This window comes from Struthio camelus, chromosome 5, assembly GCF_040807025.1.
Source record: "Struthio camelus isolate bStrCam1 chromosome 5, bStrCam1.hap1, whole genome shotgun sequence".
Taxonomy (NCBI): Eukaryota; Metazoa; Chordata; class Aves; order Struthioniformes; family Struthionidae; genus Struthio; species Struthio camelus.
Genome location: NC_090946.1, coordinates 71,892,038 through 71,914,968, shown reverse-complemented (window position 1 = coordinate 71,914,968; position 22,931 = coordinate 71,892,038). Strand labels below are relative to the sequence as shown.

General features: G+C 38.1%; 1 protein-coding gene across 17 annotated transcripts in view; it reads left to right on the top strand.

Moving 5' to 3' along the window:
• Positions 1-22,931, top strand: part of CDC42BPB (CDC42 binding protein kinase beta) — a 98,144-nt gene that overhangs the window by 9,641 nt on the left and 65,572 nt on the right. For all 17 annotated transcript variants that reach the window (XR_011141669.1, XR_011141668.1, XM_068947138.1 and 14 more), the window contains exon 2: positions 19,994-20,085. Coding sequence is in view for 15 of the 17 variants with exons in the window: in XM_068947138.1 (XP_068803239.1) it covers positions 19,994-20,085 (92 nt within the window). In the remaining 2 variants the exon portion in view is untranslated. The remainder of the gene's footprint in view (positions 1-19,993; positions 20,086-22,931) is intronic.

Below are 22,931 nucleotides of genomic sequence, written 5' to 3'. Positions count from 1 at the left end.
CCCAGTTTCTGTGTGTGATGGCCATGTCCTCCTTGTCTCTTCGTAGCGCTAAGAGATGAACACCTAGTGTGGATGTTCTGCAGATTTTGGAGCCCAGCCATATGGCTTGGAAGTTTAAAAATGAGGAGAGAAAAGTTAGATACTTAGTTTTTTTTCTCCTAATCTGGTTTCTAGCTGTAGCATCTCACTTCTTTCTCCAGCCTAAATTTGCATAATGGGGAACTTTGTTCATAGGTTTCTGACTATTCTTGGAGCATCAGACCCAAAGATGAATACAGTATGTATTGTTACCTCTGAGTGAGATGTTCATATTGAAAATTTTAAATGAAGGAATTGGGTACCTGTTACCTAGTCTGTGATCATTTGATCTATGTTCATGAGTAAAATGGTAATGTAACTTCCAAATTCTCTCTCCTTTTAGTTTGTATGTTCTTTAAGACAAGAGTGGGATCTTAACGCATGCTAGCAGTGGTTCCTTTTAGGATGGCTTTGTTGTCCTGGGACCCTCGTGTTACTTGCCCCAAAATAGAAAGTACGTTTTTATGATTGAGAATCTCACCCTATTTGACTGACTACAGGAGAAAGGGAAAAGCAAATGTTTACATGTGCAAATGGCTAAAAGTGGTGTGAAGGTCATAATGGAATAACTGGTAGCTAGTAAAGGAGATGTTGAGTTACGAGTGTAGGGTAAAGGCTGGGGTTTCTGGTGTGAAAACCTTTCTGCCTTTATATGGGTAAGATGGTATTTTTCCTAAATTCACAACAGTTCATCTATCTGTAAGAGCAGATCTTCTGATTAACTTGCAGATGAATTAGCCTGTCTTGTCACAGAGAAGAAATATAAAAACCTTCCTTCTATGCCAGATTTAACTAGTTGTAGTAAAATGTTTTAGTCATGTAGCATGGTATCACTACACAGAGAAATTAGGCTCAACAGTTTTAACTTCTTTATGTTGATAAATGAAGATCTCTATTCCAAAAATCAAGAAAACCCAAAGCTGAACTTACTTGTAACAATGACAGTATCTAACTTTTTTTTAAATTGTGGTTTCATTTGGCCAGGTACATAATAGCATACAGTAGGGCAACTTAATTGGGAGCTGTATGAGGCCCACGGACTGGCTTTATCTTACCCTTGGAAGTATTTACTCATTATTAGGGCAACTAAACTGTGGTTATTGTCCTGTATATGCTCTTGAGGGCTTGGCCAGTCGGGTCTAAGTCCATAGCTGGAAATAAACAATTCTTGTGCATCCTGAAGTTGACTGTATCCGAGTTGGATTATAAAGACAAAAGGCCTGACATCTTAAGGGGAAATTTTTCATTTTAAAATATTTCAGTGATGGAGAATCTTTTACAGCTCTTACTGAGCTGTCCAGCAGTAATTATTCTCAAAGGTAAAGGTGAGCATATATTTGAGCGACTCAGACCAGGAGTAGAGGTGCCTTGGTTGATTTAGACAGACTCAAACTTACTAATATTATAAATTCTTACTGCTCTTACAGATAGTATTAAATGTTGTAAAGGTTTTATTATTAAGGTAGTTTTTGAGGGTGGGGATAGCAGAGATTACATTCTATACTTATCTTTTGCATAGGTGCATTATTTTTCCTTAACACCGTGAAACCTCATGAAATTCAACAAAGCATAGTCTTGCACGCGAAACTGCAGTTTGGGAGATGACTGGCTAGAAGGAAGCCTTGCAGAAAAAGATTTGAGGATCCTGGTGAACAACTAGTTGAAAATAAGTCAACAGTGCATCACTGTGAAAATGGAGGCTAACTGCATACTGGACTGCATCAGCAAGAGTGCAGCCAGCAGGCTGAGGGAAGTGAGTTATTCCTCTCTGTCCAGCATTTCTGAGGCCACACCTGGAGTACTGTGTCCAGTTTAGTGCTCCCCAGTGCAGAAGAAGTGTTGGCAAACTGGCGTTGGTCCAGCAGATGGCCTGAAGCATATGATGTGCAGGAAGAGGCTGAGACACCTGGGTTTGGAGAGTCTGGAGAAGGGAAGGCTGAAGGGGCTATCTGATCGCAATCTTCAACTGCCACATCAGGGGTTTGAGAGAAGACAGAGGCAAACTTGTCTCAGGTGCACAGCCAAAGAATGAGAGGCAATGGATACAAATTGCAGCAAGGGAAATTCTGATTAGGTACAAGAGGAAAAAATCCTTCGCCGTAAGGGTGATCAGGACAGGGGCTCAGAGTGGTAGTAGATTCTCCATCCTACAGGATGGAGACAGCTGGACAAGGCCCTTAGCAGTCTGGTTTAACTTTGACATTAGCTCAGCTTTGAACAAGGTGCTGGATTAGATCACCTTTGGAGGTCTCTTCCAACCTAAATTATTCCATGCTTCTGTATTAACAAATCTTTTTGTGTATGTTAGCCAGTTTATTAAAAACATCCTCGTAAATAACATTTCTTTAAGAGGAAAGAGTTGTTCTTCATAATTCTCGGAATGAAAGATATGTGATATAGAATCATTTTTTTGTTGTAGACAAAGTAGTTCAAACAGCTTGCATAAATTCGCCATTCATTTTTTTCAGTACTCAGTTATTTACCCTGACTGGTTGGCATTTTACCGTGTGATCTGAATAGAAGTATTGACAAACTTTTAACTAAATTTTGGGCTTGTGAATGATAGGGAACTAAACTAAATTTTTGTTCGTGTTGTTGTGCCATGTACTAAAAAGCAAGTTTCCTTGTTCCTGGAACAGCGTTACCAGAACAGGTTTTTAGGACTTTGAACCTGTGTTTTATGTCTACTGCTGGTTTCCTTATGTCTAGTTGTTAGTCTTGATAACAGTTAAAATATTTTAAAGCTTTGTTACATGTAGCCTTCAGAGAACCCTGCAATCCCTGCATGACTGGGTGTCTGAATCTGTTCTGCTAGATCTGAGAATGGTACGGCGAAGGGATCTCTAGCAGAATTCTTCATATTCTTGTATCTAACAATGGATGAGTCTACTAACAACAGGGTGAAATTAAAATTTTCCTCGTAGCTGGAAAGATCTAATGGGAGATATTCACTAGTTTTTGTTTTCCTCTGTAAAATCAGAGCTTGTGTAATGTATTTGCAAATGGACTTGAAGTACAGTTTTTAGTGCTGTTATTCTTTCTTAACGCTACTGCACTAGCAAACCAAGACCCTCAATGATGATTTTAATGTTTTGGAAATTATACATTGCTGAATAGAAGATAGCACAATAAGAAAAATAAATAAGGATAAAGTCATATAAATGGGATAAAACCCGAGAACTGATACCTTTCTTGCGTTATCGTTCCTTTCTTTTTAGTTGTGTGTTGTATTAATAGGGTATTGTAAGTCACTTGACTTTCCATAGAGTGAATTTGTATCTGTGTTTTTGAGTGCATTGCTTGAAGCCGAGTACCTGTGGAGAAAGAACAACTTCCTTTTGGGAGAGTAATAAGATTTTTCTTGAAATTTTGATGATTCTTAAATACTTGGACATTTCATAGGCATCCTTATCAGAGAATATATACACAATCAGATATGTCATAAAAGCATTCATTGACAGTTGTGTATAATATAATGGTCCTTTGCCTTTTGGGGGGTAATGACTGTGTATGTACATGAGCAATTTATCATGTGTGTTAGTTTCTCGGAAGAAACTTTGTTCAAAGTCTTGCGTAGCTATTGCAATTGCTTTGGTTCTAAGCACTCTGCTGTGTTTGTGGTTGATGTATCAAAAGTTGTTCACCTTGCGTTCCAATTTCAGTATATTGCTTCTCTGTTGGGATGTACCTGCACACTGTACAGATTCCTTGCAGGGAAAAAACATGATATGAGTGAAGTAATGGCAGTAAATTCTTTTTGGGCTGAGTCTCACCTCATTAAACTGAGAAATGTGCTTCCCCTCCCCTTAAGTCCTCCCCTTAAGTCCTCAGGTTCCTCTTTTGTTTAATTACTCAGACTTTTTATTTCTTCTTGTTTACTAAATCTCTTTATTTAGAGAAACACCATACTTTATTTAGAGAAACAGCAATGCATACTTGCACATCAGTGCACTGATCTTGTGCTTTAGCGGCCCTAATGTATCACTGTGCACATTGGTAATAGTAGCTGTTACTTCAAGTGCGTGCTTGATGACCACAGAATGAATAATACAAAGACTTTACTGAAAAATGTGCTCCAGTAATTTACCTTCAGAAGTCTATGGGGAACTCTGAAATGGGTGACAGCTGGTGGAAGATAAAGGATATTATCCTTCTGCAAGAGAGAAGCGTGGACAAGACCTACTTCTTACTTCAATCTCCGTCTCATCTTGCCCTCCCCCCATCGTGTCCCATATACGCTTAAGAACCTGTCTGCTACGTTTTCTCAGGGACTTGTGGTGAATGTTAGTTATCATTTTTGTGCAAAAGATTAATTGGCAAGGAAATAAATTTAGCTGTGCATAACAATTCATGGAAGAGGAAATCAGTACTGTCTACTTTTAACACTTGTCCAGAAATGGATTGCTGAGGAGTTGTAGGGTTTGAATTAAGACTGCAGTATTTGAGTTCAAAATAAGCAGGTACATCAGTTAGAAAGGGCTTGAACAACCGTCACGTAAAATCCTGAGTGTTGATCAATACACTACAGCAGTGGTCGGATCAGCCATCTTCATCACTTCTGGAAATACCAGGTAGCCTGTACTTTAAGAAAAACCTTATGTTGAGATTACATACTGAAAGGTCTGTTAAGTAAGATTTTAAAGAAGAGAAATGGGACTAATAATACTTGAAGAAAAACTTCATCTGTGATAACTGAAAGATTTCTTCTAGACTTCTGGATTTTTCTGCTGTGTTAAAATATGTTCATGCAAGAAGGATGACTCCCCTAAATGATTTTTTTTAGTTCTCTGAAAATGCGTTTCTCATAGTGATTCTTCCTTAAATTTTGATTTCATGGAATCCAGTTGTAAACACTCCTGGCTTCTCTCTTCCCTTAAAATGCAGCCGAACAGGCTGTCGGGGTGAACTTTCGCCGGCTACTACACAAACTACTCGGCTATCACAAGATACCTTGCAATAAAATTTAGTGTATTTTTCTTCCTGTGTAGGAGCGACTACCTGAACACTGTAACAGGAATTTCAAACAAACGACGGTTGTTGCTAACACAAGTAATAGGACAGAATAGTTCAACACATAGCTGTTCGTAATATTTTTTTAAAGGCTTCATGGAGCTACTTATTTGTTAAAATGCTGCAGCTGTGAACTTGATTTTAAAATTCAAAGCAGGTATGAAACACGAGCTGAACTTTTAGAAATGATAATAAAAATGAAATTGTGTTGCTGTTAAAGTATTCATATTAGGGCAGTTGCTGGAAGGATAGTCTTCAAGACTCAAACTCCTATACAGAAAGTTTGAACAACAAAAATGGAAGCTTTATAAGCACGTTCTTCCTTCCCCTCAATTCTGCTTGGTATGTCTGTCTCGGAGACCACTGCCACGTTTGGGTTGTACGTGCACCTGTCCATGAAAACTAGATCAAGACTTGCATGTTACTTTAAAGGCTGTGAAACTGCCAACAGGTTAAAACCTCTTTTGTCGTGTTCATGTATTTACTGAACTCAGAGTGGTGAACCAAAAATGGAATGATGTGTTACTAAACAAGCAGGCCTGTGCACCTTTTTCACGTGGATTAATAAAAAGGATGTAAGCAATATAAATATTGAGAAATTTGGAGATGATAAAGTGAAGAAAATTTTAAAGATTCCATCTCTTCCAGACTTCCATTAGAATATTTCAAGTATGTTTATGGAGCAAAAGGATCGTGTAGTCTCAGCTCTGCAGTACTAGCGTCAACAATAAACTAATGTGTCTAAACTACAGTAACAAGAATGAAAAATGTGACAGTCTTTTAAAGATTGTGGTTTTGGGACTGAACATCAGTCAAGGCAAGTGGAAAAAATGACTTCAGAGCTGGAACAATCCCTGAATGATCAAAGTAGCCAAGGTTTATTTAGATGACATTAGAGAGAAATTGTTGAAGGAAAATATAAAATTCTGTATGAAGAAAGAGGAAAAAAAGAGTGGGATAGAGTTAAAATGGTGCATAATGAAGTGGAAGAGGTCAAAAAACTATTTGGCTTTTCTCTTTGTAAATTGTTGACTTCATCTCTACTAGTTTGCAACAATTTAGAGTGTTTTGTGGCCTCCTCAGAGGCTACATTCTTTTTCTCTATATCAGAAGATTTGTGAAGGAAATTAATGCATCTTGATGGTTCCTGCAGGAACTGTACTTTGGAAATTGAAAATTCTAAAAGCTATTCCACACTAATACGGTCTGATAGTGGCATTTGTACTGGTACACAGATGCTCACCCTGCCATTGCACTGGAGCATGCAAACTTTTGGTTATTCTTTCCCACTATGAGTAAAGGAAAAGGTTGGAAGCCAGCTGAATGGAGCCTGTAGAACAGTTGAAAGTTTTAAATTGTTAGCCTGGCACAAGCTTGTTCTGGATGTCATGGTGCTTGATTTTCCATTTTCAAATCAGTAGGCCCTGCTTAGGTGGTCCATAAATGAGCTAGGAGTTGGAATTCTCTGCTTAAATGGGTGAAAATAAATCTTAGGGCAAAAGGACTATGGATGCAATTCTTATTAAACAAAGATGGCATATGGGTCATCTTACTCTTTCTCTGAGTTTAAGAGGAGTGTGGAAAGCTGAAAAGTTGTCTTTGAAACGAGAAGCCCAAATGCAGAATGCTGTGTCAGATACTGTATCTGATATAAAAACTCATTGGGATGATCCTCAAATTGACATGCCCACTTTGAAGAGTGGAGGAGCAGGAAGTGAAGGTGTAACAAATGTAGTATTTAGAACTGGGAGCGTGGCGACTGAAATTCTTTCCATATTTCAATTGAAGTAACTTTAAGACTGAGGAAGAACAGTATCTGGTATGAGCTAAGATAAGGCTTTTTATTTTTTGCTGGCTTCAAGTATGTGCGAGAAAGAGGGGGAACCTAGAAGCCAGTGAGCATGGGCTACTTCTGATCACTCTGGGCAGTGCGTAATAGGAGGTATGTTATATTTCAGAATGGTAGTGTGGTGGATATAAGCGGTCTAGGAGACTGCAAGAAGCTTGTGAAAGCCTAGAAGCATGTACTTTTTCTATTAAATTATGTATTAGTGTGGTCGCCCAGTCTGTTTGAGGATTAACAAAATTGTCCAAAATCATGAACCAGAAACTGTATTTAAGAATTTTTGAAAGATAACATGGCAAAGATGGTAAGAAAAGATGGGGGTAAAAGTATCAAAACAAAAGAAAAGCAAAAATGTGTTTCATGCTGCACACCCTTTTGGGATAAGAGGAAAGAGAGCTTACTCAGGGTGTTGTACCTAAATTAGGAAAAGGAAAAAGTGGGGTACAGAAAGGAGGGAAAAATTGTAGATTGAGAGGAAGAGAACAAGGACGAACTTCATCACAGCTGTGCTAAAAAAAAAAAAAAAAAGCTAATTTAGAATGTTTGGAGACTTTTAAACGTCTCTAGAAAAAGGCATAATGTTTTTCTGGTTTTAGATTCTTATTCTATAAACACTTTGCATATATGTGCAATCTTAAAGTTCTTTAGTCACGCTCTAAATCCATTGGATTTTAAGAATTCACATTTACTGTTCCAGGATTTGACATTCCTGTAGGTGACTATTTGATTAAAAGGATGACTTCAAAATTTTGAAATAGTATTAACTGTTATGTATCTAATATTCCAAATTCTACCTTGTCCAAAATGTGTTTTTCAGAGATACTCAATGTGTTTTCAAAAAAATTGCTTCAAAGTAAGTTTGAAATTGATTTTTATTCTTAGTTAATAGTAGAAGTTATGAACTAGGTCAGTTTGAAACGTCAGAATAATTAGTTGGAGCTTCTTAGCAGACTAGTAGCTTAAGCAACACTAGAACAGAATTTTGCAAGCTTCTTTGTTCATTTCTTACTAGTGTCATTTTTTTGGCTTTGTAGAGCCATGAGGTTTTTTTTTTTTTTTTTTAAATATCCTGTACTGCTAGCAGTACGTGTAGCACAGTTTAACTCCATCTCTAGAAATCTACATCTGAGGCAAGATTTAGGAGCTCCTTGTAGATTTCTAGTAGACTTCTTTTCACTGCAAAACCTAGACTTTCCTTTTTCAATTTAAATGTTAACAGTAGTATTTGGAAAGTGCGGGTATAAATATAGACTAATTTTGAAATGTGCTGAATCAGAGTTGAACGTGAAGGAAAAGTAGCATAGCAAAAGAAAAGCATGTTGCTTTTTCCAAGGTATGTGCTAGTTAAACTATCAATGCTATTTTCTTGTTTGTCTGGCTTGTTTGATGAAGTCGTGTCCTGTGCCACTGGACGTCATGTAGAAATGGTGTGCCAGACTTGTAGATCCAGATAAAGTTTGCATCATAACTTGAAAGTCTAAGAAAGGTATTTCTCTTTCCCTTTCCGCTTTCTTCTTTGCATCCTCTTTGAGCAAGCATCTGGAGATGCCCTTGCCCCCTGAACTCTCTGAAACCCCAGGGAGAAATCCCTTCACTTTTGGGTGACCGTGGAGACTGCTTCTTCCTGCTGTTTATGCCCTGCTTGGCCTCGGTGTTATGCTGGTAATGAGTTTTAGTACTCCAATTCAGTGAACAATAGCACTGCTGTAAATGGTGTTCCTCTTCAGCACTTCAGCCAGAGGCATGGGAGGCAGCAGAGCAAGGTAGGGAGCCTGGATTTGATTTTGCAATGCAACCAGACCAGTCGTCACAATTTGGTTGAGTTTAAATACTTCATGCTTCTGCTTCAGAATGAGAATGGCTTTGGTTCTAGGGCTCATGCTCTAGAGAGGGAGGGTTGGGCTGTGGGATTAGGTGAAACGGAGCTGAAGAAATGAAATTAATGATAAAAAGGACTTTGAACCTTTCACTAAAAATGGCTAACATGAGTTTTAGAACTAGACTTGATAATATTTTCAGTCAATTTGGAGAGTTCCTCCTCTTCTGTGTTTCTGAACAGCTTCAACTACACCAAATATTCCAGTCACTGGTTGCAGTAATTGCTTGTCACATGTCTTTGTGACCTTTTTCTGAGGCAGAAGTTTGACTTTCATTGACCTTTTAATTAGATCAGGAGCTCTAAGGAAGTTCTGAAACTGGTGTGTAATGCCATAGAAAATGTCCTACTATATGCTGCTATTTAGAAGGAAGTGAAGTGAACAGAAAGATCTGCCACACCTGTATTTATCATAGTCATTGCTACTGGATCAAACTGAAAAACAATTCAGGATACTTACATGCATAGTGTTGCAGGCTTGAGTCAGCAAACAAAATACCAGGTACTGTTCTGTAGCGCTGTAAGCTGATCTAAGGCCCTGTCCCCGTGATCTTTTGTTTCCCACTTTGTGGTGGTGTTCTGTATGAGAACAAAAGTACCCCCCCCCCCCAAAAAAAAAAAAGGAATTCTCATTTAATTCCATCAGCTCACTTAGCCAACTTACTGTACAGCTGCACAGGAGTCAGCGCCATGGCAGGCCAAGTTTGCATCGACTGAACTACTGGGGAGTCCTTATGTTGACTGTTTGCCTCTGTGAACTGTGCTAAGATCCCTGCCACTGCAGAAAGACTGCATTCCCCTCTCTGCCTTTCTCCCTTGTGCTGGTGTGGCTGTCCCTCAGACTCATCAGAGATATGATTCAATTTGCTAAACTATCAAAATATAGTTGCTATTCCTTGATGGGTTGGCTTTCTTCTAGTTTACTGAGCAGAATCAGATCAGTGAGTTGAGACCAGCTGAATTTGTTACACCTGGTGCAAGGAAGACAGTGGGTCTGTGAAGCTGCCCCTCTGGTTGCAGTGATCTATTAAATTGCTTTAGTTGTTTCATTGGACTATGTCTCTAATTCCCTCTAAATGTGTAGTCAAAAAAAAGTGGTACCTCATAAACTGGATTTCTCTCCTGTTACCAGGGGAGGGTGTGTGTGTGTTGGGGGGGAAGGGGATGTCAAGCAGAGTTCCTGAATAGAAAACTTCAACCTCTAAAATAAAGGAGGAGGCATACTGATATAGTACCAATGTAAAATGTAAATTTTTGTTGCCTAATGCGTGTACTAAGTTTTCAGTTACTTGAGAGAGCAACTACATCTTGCATATATCTGGACAAAACGAAAGGTATTTGGTTTCCTGTAAATAACTGATGAAATGGTTATGCTACTTGTCTCAATAGGCTTTACTTTTAAGATGAAATATAGCGTGCAGTCAGAAAATTGGAACTTGGCCCATTGATGTTGTGGTAGTTTCTTAATGTAAGTGTAGTGTAAACTTATATCAGCACTGTATGGTACTAGACTGGAATTGTTTTATTTGTTAGTAAGATTTGCAACAGATGCTGGATCTGATGAAGTTTAGGTTTGTACTAATGTTATAGTTGTCTGAATTTGGGTGAGCTGAGATTTGAGGTTTTTTTAATCTGTGGTTTGAAATCATCTGAAAAATAAAGTGAAAATGTCAGGTTTTTTTGAGCAGTCATAATCCTCAGAACTAGTGTACAAAAAATTATTCGTAACTCTACTCTATAGATTTTTCATCATGTTGTAAAATCTAAATTTTAGCAATATTTGCAACTTTGTTATGAAATGAAAGAGATTGAATCATTTAAATTTTACTGTTTGGAACTAGTAACTCATGTAGAGGCATGAAACTATTTCTGTTATCGATGTGCTTGAATATGTTGATCTCCAGTCACCGTGGTTTGAATGATCTCTTTCTCCAGCACCTGCAAAATCTGGCTCTAGACAGAAAAAAATCAGGTACCCAAAAAAGAATAAAGCTATATTTAGCAGAGATTTTATTGCATGATGTTTGCTCTCCATTTCTCTATGGTGCTTTGACATGTACCTCAGAAGATCCTGGAAGGCTGCCTTGCCTTCCTCCAACTGCTTCCTGCTGCCTGCCTTGGACTAGCACAAGTTCTCTCCAGCTGTGTGTGAGTCAGGTTGGGGGAATGACTTGGTGGCGGGGGGAAGGGGTAGACAAGTTAGTTTTTGCCTGGAAATTTTCCCTGGTTTGACATACCACATGGACATTAATGATGATCCAGACAATAGAAAGGAGCAGTGATGTAAAGGAACAGAGACGTGAGACCAGCTCTTCCAGCAGCAGAATGGATTCTGGCTTAAAATGGTTGAGTAACTCCCCTTTCATTTGTCTCAAGTGTCTGGGATATCAGAGATTTAGTCCCAGGGGAAATCTCTGATTCAAGGAGCCCGTATGTGACTTGATGTGTGTGTGCTTTTCTGGGCTGGATCTGGTTCCCATGAAGAAAATGAAAGGCTTCAAGGAGACTTAACAAGACATTGGATAGCAATAATTGTTTAAGAGCAGAGAAGATTCTTTGTGGTGGAATAGTGATCTTTTTCTTAGTATTTCTCAGTGATGCTGAAGGGGAAGGAAAATACTACCTTTGAAAACCTTATGAAATTCAAATATGAACCAAGTCCTGGTATTTCAGTCTCTTCAGAAAATCGTGACTGGAGGCATTATAGAGTTTCTGCTCAACAGACAGTGGAACCTCTAAGGCGGAAGAGGGTGATAGACTACCAGTGAACCCATGGTTGGCACTCTATCTGTTGAAGGAGCTGTGAACCTTAGGGAAAGGTTGGAAAGGCAGTGCAGCTTCCCCTCTCCCAAATAATTATGGCAAGTTTGAAGCAGATATTAAAGTCTGAACCACAGACTGCGGTCAGGAACATGACTTCTCTAGGAGCTGCATTAATTTTCCTGAGAGAGTTGGAGTAAAATTTAGGCTACTAAGTGTTTTTTTTTTTTAATTCCCTGGTTAATACTCAAAGGTTGCAAGTTTTCTTGTTTGAAATGTGTCATCCTGTGTTAAAAGGACAGTCTGTGTGCCAAAAGGTTAGGTGCTGTGAAGATGCATCGAGTTTGTGTGGATGTTAGTCATTTCTAGGTTTCCCAAATGCAAGTCACAGTCACGTTTTTCTTAAGTGGTAATGCTGATGGCTCCATCTTCCAAAATAAGCTTTGGTATTTAAAACCAACAACAACAGCAAACACCTGGATTGGTTCTAGAGACCAAGGTGTACATTCCTAAATTATGGATCGTTCCATGACAGTAGCACAATATGAATATGGAATATTGAGCGGTCTGCTGCTTTAGCTATTAGATCTCACAAGTACGTTTCCTTTCCATGGTACTTGCGTACATCCTAGCGTTAGTATATGCCATTACATTTAGATTTCATTTGCATGCTGGTTATGTTTTACCTCACCATTATTTTTTCATAGATAACTACAGTCCTATATATAAAAGTGTAGCAGATAGTCATTTGGTATTTCTTCTTGTATATGTAAATGGTTATTTCCTCTTTCGCCTGTTCAAACTCTGTTGCTATCTAGTTCTCAAAGAGAAGAAAGATTGCTTTGGCAGGAGTTAAAATGGCAATGGATGTTTGTCACTTGGACTACTTGGAACCATCTGTGTGTTCTTCAGTACTCGTCTGTACAAATCTTGAGCGTCCTCTTTGGTATCTTTTCATTGTAAGCGTGAAAGACAGTGAATGGGCTAGTCAGGCAGCCAGCCAGCTATTAGTGCTCGGTGGTATCATTCATCCGCAAGCTGGCAAGTGATAGCATGTTGCTGCAGATAAATTCCTTCTATGTAGTACTTGCTTTTAGGGTTTGCTGCACAAAAAGTGTGCTTAGTGATTAACAGCAAACACGGATGATGTTTCAAGGTAAATACTTGGCTTTTCTGCCAGCAAATCTTAGTGAAGATAGTAAGATCAGCACCAGAACTGCTTTTCTCCCTCTGTCCCAGCCTCTCCCCAATGCCTTTTTACGTGGTAGTAAATTTTTCACATAAATTGTCGTTGTGAACTAGTATACAAATTCTAAATTAAGGTATTAGTCCTTCTGCTCCTGATAAAGCCACTCCTGAAGCAAAATGCAGAGTCTGTGAGCTCTCAGCCTTGGTTTATGAACAAAATTAATGACCGCTTTAGCCATTTAAATCTTTATGAGAATTTCAGATATAATTATATAATGCTAATCTTGTCCGTATTCAGTTCTGTTAAGTGCCAACAAGATATCTGATTGAAAGTGGTCAGGCGGCTTATTTGGCATATGACAGAAGACTTTCATGAAACAAAGCAAACTCCATAACTGCAAGTAGATGTGACTTTTGTGTGCTACTTTCACAAAGAAACTAAAAAAAGTGTCTGAATATCATTTTTTCATAATACAATCTTAAATTTCATAATAAATTTATTCCCTTTGCTATTTTATTATTAACTCTTATCGAAAATGCTGGCAGTCAGTCTCAGGAAGACTGAGACGTTCCTTTGTGTTTTATTAGCGGATGTATCTGTTCTTACTGGCATTTCAGTCAACATAAATAACGTTATGTTAGAAGAGGATGTGTTGAAATTATCAGGTATTGTTACCCAGGGACTATAAAACTTGATAGCCTTGTGCTGGTTTTAGAGGCAACTCAACAGTGTGAATCACTTTTCTGTATCTGAGCAGGCTGTTCTGCAAGCACTGCTTCAAGGTAACCAGGTAACTGCAATAGGTAACCAGGTTGATTTTTTTCAGTTTTTATCCAGTGCAGCTTGTGTTCATTGTAATGATGACTAGAAGCACTTAGTCTTGGACCGCTGAATTTATTTGTCTAATGGATAAAATTGGATGAAATGATGAAGGATCAGATCATTGAGTAAGAGGGAGACAGAACAAATGAAGTGTATGTATGTATATAATATGTATTATAAATAAGGGAGGGAGAGCAGGGATGAAGTGAAACAAGCAATAGAAAATATGTCAGAGAACACCCAAGTCTATAAATAGCAGAAATTTAACGACGTAGCTCTAACACCATACGTCTGATTTGCATCTTGGTATATGCTGATTGTCCAGCTAAGCAGGTGACTACTATGTTTCTGCTGCAGCCTTTCCCTTAGTGGAGATGATACTGTAACTCTGTCTTTCCTATTGACCGTCAGTTTTTGAAACTTAGAGGAACTTGGTATCTTTGGACAACTTCAGTGAAATTTGGCAAAGGGGATGAAGGGTCTTCCTGGGATCAAAAGCTACTGTGATGAAGGAATGGACTCGGATTGCCAAGCAGCATAATCACACATCCCTTATTTCCTTAGGAAACTAGACTTAAAAAAAAAAAAAAAAAAAAAAATTACACAGTGGATGAAAAGAGGAAACCAGCTAGCACAGGAAAAGGGAGGCAAGGGTCTATAATTGGGGGGGAAAAAAAGATTGTAGTCAACAAAAGATGGAAGCATAACAAAAATTTACATATTTAAATACCAATGGATGAAAATTTCACAGTTAAGTAGAGAGAGGATTGTACTTATTTAAAATTCGGAAGTGTGGGTTGTAACAGGTATTTATCAGCCACAGTAAGCTGGTTGGGGCTACCTGGGTGTGGGTATCTCTCAAGACATGTATACAAGCACTAACTTGTTAAACCTGTCAGCCTACTGTTTTAGTAGCAATATCACAGGAATGCCGTTTCTTTGAAAAGGGTGCACAAAGGGCAAACAAGTTACTTGATTTCTAGAACGTAAGTCATGAAAAATGGTTGAAGGAAATGTTAAAGCTCCATTTTCTTTCCTGTTCTTCCTACAAAGAGGAAAAAAAGCATCTTAAATAAAATACTGAATGTGCCTGGTGTGAGTATGGCTCCACAGGTGATTATCTGTCACTTTTTATTTTCTTTGATGTTAATATTTTGCAATTCACATAGTTTCCTACCATAGCTTTTTGGAAAGGAAGTGAGTAGATAAAGGGAGTGTGATGGCAAATAAATTTCTCTATAACAGAAAGCTTGAAAGTATCTTCTAGGTAGATCTTCCTGAATGAATCTTGTCATATAATGACTTAAAACCCAAATCACATACAAGAACAATTCTAAACAGTGAAACTATCTGATTCAGGGCAGTCAGATATATAAACAAGTTGTCCAAAGAGGTTTTTCTCAAGAGATCTCTAGTCCAACCCGAATGGCGGTATGATTCTTTATGCTATTCTGTTATAGTTGTCACATTTACTTTAAACTTGAAGCTACTGATGATACAAAACATCAGATCTTCCTGAATATCTGGCAACTTCTACTTAGTGACTTTTGTGGCTCTGAATTTCTGGAACCATGCACTGCCTAGCAAAATGTTCAGGGGTCCTGTCCTTCCTCAAATTAGAGCCACTGGGCTACTCTGCCATTGCAGCAGTAGCTAGTATCATAAACCCAGTGGTAATCTTTTGTCCACCATAACATAAAGTTTACAGCTTTTGTGATTGCAGAGAGGAAAATTAAGAGTGTAAATTGAATGATTCAGACCCTGGAAAGAAAGTGCAAATCCAAAGCATACCTCAGCAGTTCTCATTTTTTAACCACACTCTGCTTTGAGGAAAAGTATTCAGTTATTTTTCATGCAAAGTTGACAATACTACTATCCTTCCCTGAACCTGCTTTCAGAAATAAGGGTAGCATTGCAGAGCAAGTGCCTAGTCTGCCATGCCTGGCTGTTCAGATAATCTCTGTTGGTCATTCTGAAACAGCTCCATCTTCAAAAGTCTTTGATCAGGAGGCATAATACAAATTTACTGTAGTGTAGATGCACCTGCTAAGAAGCCTAAATCACAGACCTGTATACTTATGTGTGGGCTTCAAATTATGTTTTCAAGTTATCCAAATCTTATGTTTTCTTTCTCTGTAGATAAAACATCCTAGTCCAATCTGTCAGGGGAAGAAGAGAATATGACTGGAATGTAATTTGTGGGTGGATAATTTTCTTTCATACATACTCTGGTTTTCATTGAAAAAACATATGTTGGCATTTTGCTTCCTTTTGTGAATATTGATCAAAACATAGACTTTTGCTGGTTTGCATTATATTCTTGAAAGCATATATTTCTTGGCTTCTTAAAATTAGCTTTTTGGGTTTGGGGTTTTTTTCCCCTTGTGACCTTAGGGAAAGCCCCCTCCTTTCAAACAATAATAACTGCAATAATGTAAAAAACAGCATGAGGGAGAGGGCATAGTGATGTATACAAGTATACTGCACACAGAGTGCCTATCCCAAATTCTGATTAGAGCTTCAGAGTCATGAATAAACAAACTCTGACAGTAACTCACAGGTAATGTTACCCTGACGACAGTATATATAACACAATTCCTTGATTACTTATAAAAAAAAAAAAAAAAAAAACCCAGGACAGTTAATGCTCCTTTTTTTTATTGGATGAAACATTTTCATTAAGTATTACATTAACTTCAAATCGTAAATCTTGCTTTTAATATTAGACTCAAAACTAATCAGTAAGTATTCTTACCAGTATATGTTGTGGGGATCTCGGTTTGTAAAATAGCGATATGCTTTATTTCCTTTTATCAGTGCTTGATTATATGTGAAAGAAGAAGCGGGAGCTCTTTACTATTTACATAGCAGTGGGTATATCAGTTGGCATCGTTGTGGCAAGCACAACGAATGTTGTTCTGTTACACTTTTTGGAGCAAGTTTCTGCTCGCTCAATTTTCCCCGTTGTGTGCGTGCTACTAACCTGGATATTAGATGACTGAGCATAGCAGAAATGACTGCAACCCTGTGGGGGAGCAGGACAGCAAATTTGAAGTATTTTTTTTGAATTTTGTTATTAAGAGGTAAAAATTGTTCAATCCAATACTTAAAAGTAGTAGGCTGTGTAACGAATTAAACGACGTTCTACTCCAAAATGTCTGTAAAGTAGCAGTTTAAGAGATTTACTGGTTTGTTGCCTCCTCTGCTCTATAGTTTGTTGCATAGCCTTTATTTTAGTCTCTGATAATGAGATTCTGGGGAATTTAGATCCTATTTTCAAGCTTTATTTACTTTTTAAGAGTCCTGAAAAAACTCTGAATTTGTCCATTTCAGAGGAATCCTATCCAATTTAACATTTTTCTTTATATTCAAACATTCATATTTGCTGCTAACTGTTCCAAGAGTCATGCCACTGAAGTTGCTGCGCTTCTGAACACCAATGCTTGCCAAATACTAGAAGCCAATGTTTAAGTGCACAAATAGCTTGTAAAAACGATAACCTCCTTTTAGGAGGGAATACGTTTTTCATTTACGCATGTTGAGCTAAATCATTTTGTTATGTAGTACATAAGCTGACAAACTGAGATGAAAAAGGAAGACCAACCTTGGACTCTTGAAGGTTTTTGAATTGAAATGCTACTCAAGATGATGAGGTCTGCTAATCCTAGCATCTTGACAGATACAATTCCTACAATTCCTAGGAATTAATCCTTTTCTCTACAGACACTATTTCATTTCCTCAACTTTAAGTGCATATTGTACTTGATAATAATTAAACTATTTATAATATTTATAATCTTTCAATATATTAAACTAATTAATTTCACTTACAATTTAATGGATTTCTACACCAAATTCCGATTTCTACACCAAATCCCAATTTCCAGTGAGATAAAGCTTAATGCACTTCCAAGTAAGGAAAACTGGAAAATGAGAGCAGCATGACCAGTTGACAAAATAATAAAAATGGAAGAAATAGGGTTTGTTTGTTTTCTGGGTTTTTTTTTTTTATGTACAGGACAGCTTATACTTGTATAAGTTTGTGTCTTCCTGCTTTGAAAGTTGCTTGCAATCAATTTACACTGACAGGGTTTTTTTTATAATTATTTAAGCAGTTATTTTGCTATCCAGTTGCTGATTTGAATTATTGCTAAATTTGAATAATTTTTTTAATCAGTAGTCTGGTTCCCAGATTATTATCCCTCAAAGAAAACAATTGGATGCTATTTCCACCCTCTGGATTTTAACAGTACCAGAACTTGGTGTTGTGCAAACTTAGTCTAATGATAAGTATTCTGTAGTTACAATCCATAACTTAGTAGCAGGACTTTTAAATGTGTTCTTTATCTGTAGTTCTGTTTCCTCAACCTCTTCCTGGTTTGATGGGAGTGGGAGGAGGCAGAAGAGCCTTGCAAAATAACTGCAATATATCCATAGGGGTATTTACTGGTATAGAAGTCCGATTTGATTGGTAGAGATCTCCGATTTGAATTGGTTTTGCTGGTTAAATTTGTTAGAAACTGAAGTTTAGCTAGCTCTCAACAACCGAGGATGGTTTTGGTGGTGGTGGTGGTTGTTGTTGTTGGGTTTTTTTTTTTTTTTGTAGCCTCAGTGGTCCCCTGTGGAAGGCATTTCTGTCCAGTAGAAGAGGGAAATCCTAACAGAAAATGGAATTTCTCGTTCTTAGATTTCCTGCTTTGGAGAGACAGAAATCCATCAAGTTGAAGGGGTATTATTTGGGGATAAACACTTTTCAGTAACACTTCTGCCAAGTGCAAATAAGAAGCATGGCTACTCTTCAGTATGAATAATTCTTTATTTTATTGGCTGTTGCTTATATGTATGTATATACACATATATATTATTTTTTTTTTGTTTCTGAGAGGTTTTAAGGCTCTTTTGATTAGACTTTCTACTGGACACTGTAATCTTCAGTTCTGTATCTTCGGTGTATTTGTAAGGTTTCGTTTGCTGTTTGCATCTGAAATCTGTTGTCAAGACAGTGACCCCCTTTTCCAGGAATTCTGTTTGGCTTGTAACTTACTATATCATAATACAAGGGGAGGTAAAATGGGAGTCTGGCTGAATCGCAAGTAGTGATTGTGTGATGTTTTATTCAGTTGTACCTGGAAGAAAATACATGTGCTATAAAAACTTCCAGTCTCTTTAGTCTAATAATGTTTGTGATAAGATGGAGAAGAGGGTTTTTTGTTTATTTTTGGGGGTGGGTGTTTTGTTAGAAAGGTAGGTGTTGTCTTTGCACCAGTGTTTTCTCCTAATTGATTTAATCTTCGTAGTCAGAATAAATAGTAAATTGTAACAAATCTTGTATTTAAACACTGATCCTCAAAATGTAATGTGCTGGAAATAAAATATTCTGTGTGAGGACCGGACTGGAGAAAACTGGTGGGACCTGCAGATATAGTGGAACTTATCCAGATGTTTTGAGAAATGTCTCAAGTTCACTGAGACCACTAAAACAAAGTAAGTAGAGGTTAGTTACTGGTCACCTTTTAGGCTGCAGCACTTAGATATTGGTTCTGAGATCTTGCCAATGTTGCTTAATCCCATTGGAAAGGATAGTGCAGAGCAACAATTTTGAATTAGTCACAGATCTTGTAGAAATTCTTTCATTACTATTGAATAGAGACACCTATCTCCTGAGAGTGGGTTGTTAAAGCTTTAGCTGGTCCTAGCTGAAATAATAAAAGGTGAAGCTTGACCCTGCTTAAGAAGAAAATTATTCTAGTGGCTAAAGGATAACATGAGTTTTCTTTAGGGATTATTGATAGTGAATAAGTTCTCTGCCATTCACCTGGTACTTTACTGACTCATGAAACCCTGGAGAAAAAAAAATCCTTCTAAAAGCCTACTTTGCTCATCTTTGCTTGATGGGAACAAGGCCAACACCCAGGCCACAAGTTGAGGCTGACCATCGATGTGTTAGGGTGAATTGTAGTGGAATCTATAGCTGGTATCTGTGAGATCAAAGTATAGGGGACCTTCGGCTTATTCCTCTAGCTGTTTTTTCTTACCTCATGCACAGCCCTCCTTCGTTGCAGTTCTAAGAATTTAAAAGACTTTCTTGCTGTATAATCTCCAGTAAGTACTTGAACTGTGGCCCATAGACACTTCTTGCTGGTGGATAAATACGCCAGATAATCTAACTGATAACAGAAGGTTGAACTAGTAATTTCTGCAGTCATAAGCAAAACTTTGAGTATTCATAAGAATCACTTTTTCTTTTTAATGCTAAGTGTTAATAGAATAGTTTAATTATCATTTTTCTTTGTACTCTAATACTATTTGGAAAATGAACTAGATATGCTAAAAGTACTTTTGACCTCTGTTTTATGAATTCTCATTTACAATATTTCCATTCATAATTGAATTCTCTCTCTTTTTTTAACAGCAAGACCATTTACAAAATTGGTAAAGGAAATGCAACTTCATCGAGATGATTTTGAAATTATAAAAGTGATTGGAAGAGGTGCATTTGGTGAGGTAAGATGATTTTTCTGTTAATTATAGTAACGTAGATTTGTTGTTTCTGCCTCCGATTTATTGCTGCGGTTGACCTGTACTTGTCCTAAAAGAGAAAAGATTCACACATATTTGTGTGAATACTTCCAGATGTGGTATACTAGCATACTACCTAGGTACTACTAACAGCCCTCTGGAGGGGGGTATCTAGTATCCAGTTCTGTCGTTTCTGTGACTGACTAATTCTGACCTCAGACTAGCAAAACAAGGGCTGCTTCAATATGTATATGACTAGTGTGGTCCCACCTAGCAGCTGTACAGCTGAATTTGGGATCTCCTCTCCTACTTGCCATATGTACTCTTCTGGGTTGCTATAATTTAACACAGAACTGGGCTGTTTCTATGGTAGGAACGCGGAGGCTGCTCCACCCATCTGCCTGTCTCTGTAACAATCTGGTAACGCAGAAAGAGGCATTTGGCTGCCTCAAAGGCTGTTCCCTGTCATCTTTGAAGATCAAAGGCTGCTGGATCTGTTTTCTTGGACAGCAAGTTGAATCATGCTGGGATGATAGGAACGCCTTGTATTTGAGGAGTTACCAGTCTTAGGACCCTGGACCGAAGCTTTTCTTTTTAAAAACATGCCTAACGAGAGTCTCATCAGTCACAGAAATCCACTAGGCCTTGCCACTGGCAAAAATATTCATGAGCGTGCCCCCTCTAGTAAGCACAGGATACCTGAGACTTCTGGAGAACCTAGAGGACAACTTTTTCAGCACTTAAGTCAACGTAAGTGAAGCTATAGCTGTCGGCAAAAGATGTGATTAAGTGGAGGATTTCTAGAAGTAAAAAAACCCTTAGATTTCTTTCTGGAAGATTCTTTTAAGTAGTACAGCACAAGTCAAATGTAATGACAGCCACTAATGGCTTGCTTGGGCCCATTAGCACGTGGTTACAACCTCTGCTGCTGGTGGCTGAGGCTGGGCTTCCTTACCTTGGTCTGTTGTTGTCTCCACAGACACGGCTGGGCTGCGCAGGGCTTTCATTCTGAGCATAGTGTGTCCTGGACACGTCAGACTCTTTCACAGAGGGTTTGTTTATATAACGGAACTCATTCATCGTGGCTGCTGGATATTCAGAAACCAGACATTTGGGAAAAGTCAGCTCTGCTCCCTGGACAGAATTTTGTGCGGAACTGAATAGGAACTGAATAGGGGGAGGAGAGCATGCTCAGGCATGTGCAGAGTGGTATTCCTACTAATGTTGCTATTGCTAATGTGTAGACTGAAGACCCTGTCCCAAATTGGAAATAAGCTCGTGTAGAAACGTGCTGCAATGGATAAGAACCTTGTAATTTAGTGTATTGGATGGACTGGTATCCTCCTCAGAAGTCAGTTACCCATTCATGTTACTGCAGGTCTGAGTAGAAGAGTTGCAAAGCCAGTATTCTTAACAGAGTGCCGCTCACCGTCTGAGAATTGTGTGGTTTGAAGAGCCACATGTTATTAATGAGAAAAGATTGTTTTCCTCTTGATATCACAGTCAGACCAGAAACTGAGCTAGGAAAATGCTAGAACCGTACTCAGCCTCGGTTCAGAAAGCAGTGAGATGTATACGTGGGTGTGTTCTTGGTAGTGTATGAAGGAATAGCTTCAAATCCAAATAATTTTAAGCTATTTCAGGGACTACTTTTGAGGAAAGTAGACACCTAAAAAAGAGAGAAATTAGTGTTTCAAGAACACCTTTTCGTCTGTTCCATAATCCAACGATCTGAGGAGGTAACGAGAAGTTCACGTGTAGTTGTAGTGGGCATAGCTATTCAGAAGACTTGAGCCTTTTAAGTAAAAAGCCCAGACTGATAGTAACATCTGGACCTGTAAGACAAAAATTCATTTTTTTTATTGTACATTGACCTTGAGTTGCAACACTTTTCACAAAAAAGAAGCGTTACCTTAGGGTAGTGGAAATACTGCAGCCGAATCAGTTCGCTGGTCTGTTTCACTTGTTTTTAACTGGATTTATTATTTGAAAACTGCTTTTAGAGAGAAGAGTTACTGCAAAGAGTTCAGCAGGAAAAAACAGAAATGGGAAAAGATTTTGATAAGACCAAGGAAGGGTGAAAGCTACAAATGAAGTCTGGGAAAAGAGGTGTGAGCAGAGAAGTTGATGAGTATATAAAAGGCCCTAGAGAATCAGGACAGAGTAACACGTAGCTATCTACGTTTACATAAGTTTGGGGGTTTTTTGATTCAGAGCAGTAGCATGGTTTTGAACAGCCCCTGCTTACTGCACGTTGATTTGGTTTGAACGTTGACTAAGCTTATAGGGTACATCTTTGGTGGTGTTTTTTTTTTTTTCTCCCCCCTTTGGGAATGTTTTTCTGAAAAAAGAATGAAATAAGCAACTATTTTATTTTATCCTTCTGTTACGCCTGTGAGCGCTCACAAAGGCGGTGGTGGTATCTGTCTGTCAGTATTGCATTGACTTGTTCATCTTTTACTTGAAAGATTTAGTTTATGGTGGTAGCAGCTTGAAGCATTTAAACTAGGCAAGAGTTGCTGATTTTAGTTCATTGTACCTTAATCCCACTTGCAGAGAATATTTTGCTTGTCGCTTATGAATCGATCTTTTGACCTTTGCATATATTACACTGCTTTAAGTGCCTAATATTATAGGCATTATAAATAGTAAATATGTGAAAGTTGAAATTATATAAATCTATTTTCTTGTGAGGGTTCTGGTCTCGTGGCCTCTGACTTGTGTAAAGCAACACTTCAGAAAACTGAATGGAGGATCTGTAAGTGTTTTCTCCACAGTACATTCATACATATATAGGAACTGTATTACAAATTAGTCGATGGGAGTCTGGT